General features: G+C 18.5%; 1 protein-coding gene across 1 annotated transcript in view; it reads left to right on the forward strand.

Annotated features, from left to right (window-relative positions):
* The first annotated feature begins 140 nt into the window (after positions 1-140).
* LOC102680318 (DNA-dependent protein kinase catalytic subunit-like) overlaps positions 141-2,021 on the forward strand; it is a 13,089-nt gene continuing 11,208 nt past the window's right edge. Inside the window, exons 1-7 of the mRNA XM_006623749.2 lie at positions 141-267; positions 469-650; positions 776-938; positions 1,036-1,154; positions 1,230-1,625; positions 1,697-1,878; positions 1,990-2,020. Of these exons, the coding sequence (XP_006623812.2) occupies positions 141-267; positions 469-650; positions 776-938; positions 1,036-1,154; positions 1,230-1,625; positions 1,697-1,878; positions 1,990-2,020 (1,200 nt within the window). The remainder of the gene's footprint in view (positions 268-468; positions 651-775; positions 939-1,035; positions 1,155-1,229; positions 1,626-1,696; positions 1,879-1,989; position 2,021) is intronic.

Raw genomic sequence — 2,021 nt, forward strand, 5'->3', positions numbered from 1 at the left:
GATATAAAACACTTAAAAATATAAAAAAAAAACTGTTGATGAAAAATGATGTAAAAATATGAAATAATATTTTATTATATCAAATATTAAAACAAATATTAAAAACATTCCAAATATTAAATTGAGACAATTTCTAAAATATGGATTCGTTTAAAACATTTGTAAATATTTTTGAACGAGCTGTAATAGAAAGAAATAGTACAAATTTGATAGAAATTTTGAAGAATAGTCGAAAATATTTTCAAAATATAGCAAAAGATGATAGTGGTACATAATAATAAGTACTTCTTAAATTATAATTTTAAAAAATATAATATTACATTTATTATATTTAATATATTAAATTACATACATAATATAATAAATTAAATTACATTTATTATATAAAAATAATGTAATTTTTATATTTAATTATAAAAAAAATTTGTTTGAACATATATATTTAATACTTGCAATTTTTGTATTTAGAATTGATGCTGTCTATGTTATTCAATAAAAACAAAGGCTTGCTCTCTTTTCTTAATAATGAACTTAAAAGATTCAATGCTCAAAAGGGTTTTGATATAGCAATTAAAGAAACATTTTATCTTCTAGAATTTATCATAGAACAGTTCTCTGATATATTTATACCTTATATAATTGAAACAAAGGTATTTTACAATTTATATTCATATATTTATAATTAATGTATATATATAATATATATTTTTTTATATATATATTTAATAAATTTAACTTTTTATATATAAGATACTAAAGTTTCATTTATTTGAAGAATACATGTCAATTGGCACTTATAACACATTGTTCGGCATTTATTCAGAAGGCTGCCTCTAGTACATTTAATAAATTGATAGAAATTTTTAAAGAATATGACATTGAATTAGATGAAACTGTAAAAAAATTTGTGTCATTGTTTCATTTAATCGATATAAAAGGTAATATTAGAATGTATAATAAATTATATAATATTAATAATATTATATAAACAATTTAATATAAATATATTTATTCCATAAATTTGATTTTTTATAGAGAGAAGTTTTCTATTTTCTGTACTTAGCACAATTACAAGATATTGTCCAGAAGTTTCAGAAATACAAGAATATTCTAATATAATTTTTCAGCAATTAAGAAATGATATTAAAAAACAAGTATATTATTTTTTAATGTTTTTGAAAATAAAATTTTTATTTTTATAATACATAATTATATTTATAATTTTATAGTATAATTCAAAAACTGTGTCCCATTCAATGGATGTATTTCAAGTATATTTGGATGCACTTTCAAATATATTAACAGAACTCCCGAAGGAAATAGAAATAGAAAAACATTATGAGGAATTGTATAATTGGATTAAAGAATTAAGTAATCCTAAAAAGTATTCAATTAAGAAAGTTTCAATGAAATCGGCAATTAATTTGTTGTCTAAACATATGTATCTTTTTCGTGAATTTGTTTATTATGATCACAAATATTGGTATGACTTATTGATAACTTTTGCTCAAGATAAAAATGTACAATACAGTGAATGTGGACAACATGCTTTAAAAAGTTTTTATCGAGTAATGGGAAATACTTTAAAACATAAATCTTCTAATGATGACAAAACAATATTCTTGGTAATTTTTAATAATTTTTAAAAAAATTATTATATAATTTGACAATATTTAACATTTTTTATATATTTTAGTATTTTAAAGATCTTTTTGAAGAACAATTAAAAAGCAACCATCATGTAAATTCAAATATGTTACGTTTTATTATATATGGATTTAGTCAAATGGCTGCTCCATGTAAAAGATATCTTAGTAATAAAGATGTGAAAGATATGTTTTCACTCATAGCTAATTGTGCTATGTTACTTTGTTCAAGGTATCAATATATTTTTTTAAATATTATTATTTTATAATAATTTATTATATAATTATTTTATAATAATTTATAATATTATATAATAATTTATTTTAATTTTTAATATTATAGAGATGAATTAGAAAAAACACATTTAGAAAGTA

This window comes from Apis dorsata, unplaced genomic scaffold, assembly GCF_000469605.1.
Source record: "Apis dorsata unplaced genomic scaffold, Apis dorsata 1.3 scaffold_935, whole genome shotgun sequence".
NCBI lineage: Eukaryota > Metazoa > Arthropoda > Insecta > Hymenoptera > Apidae > Apis > Apis dorsata.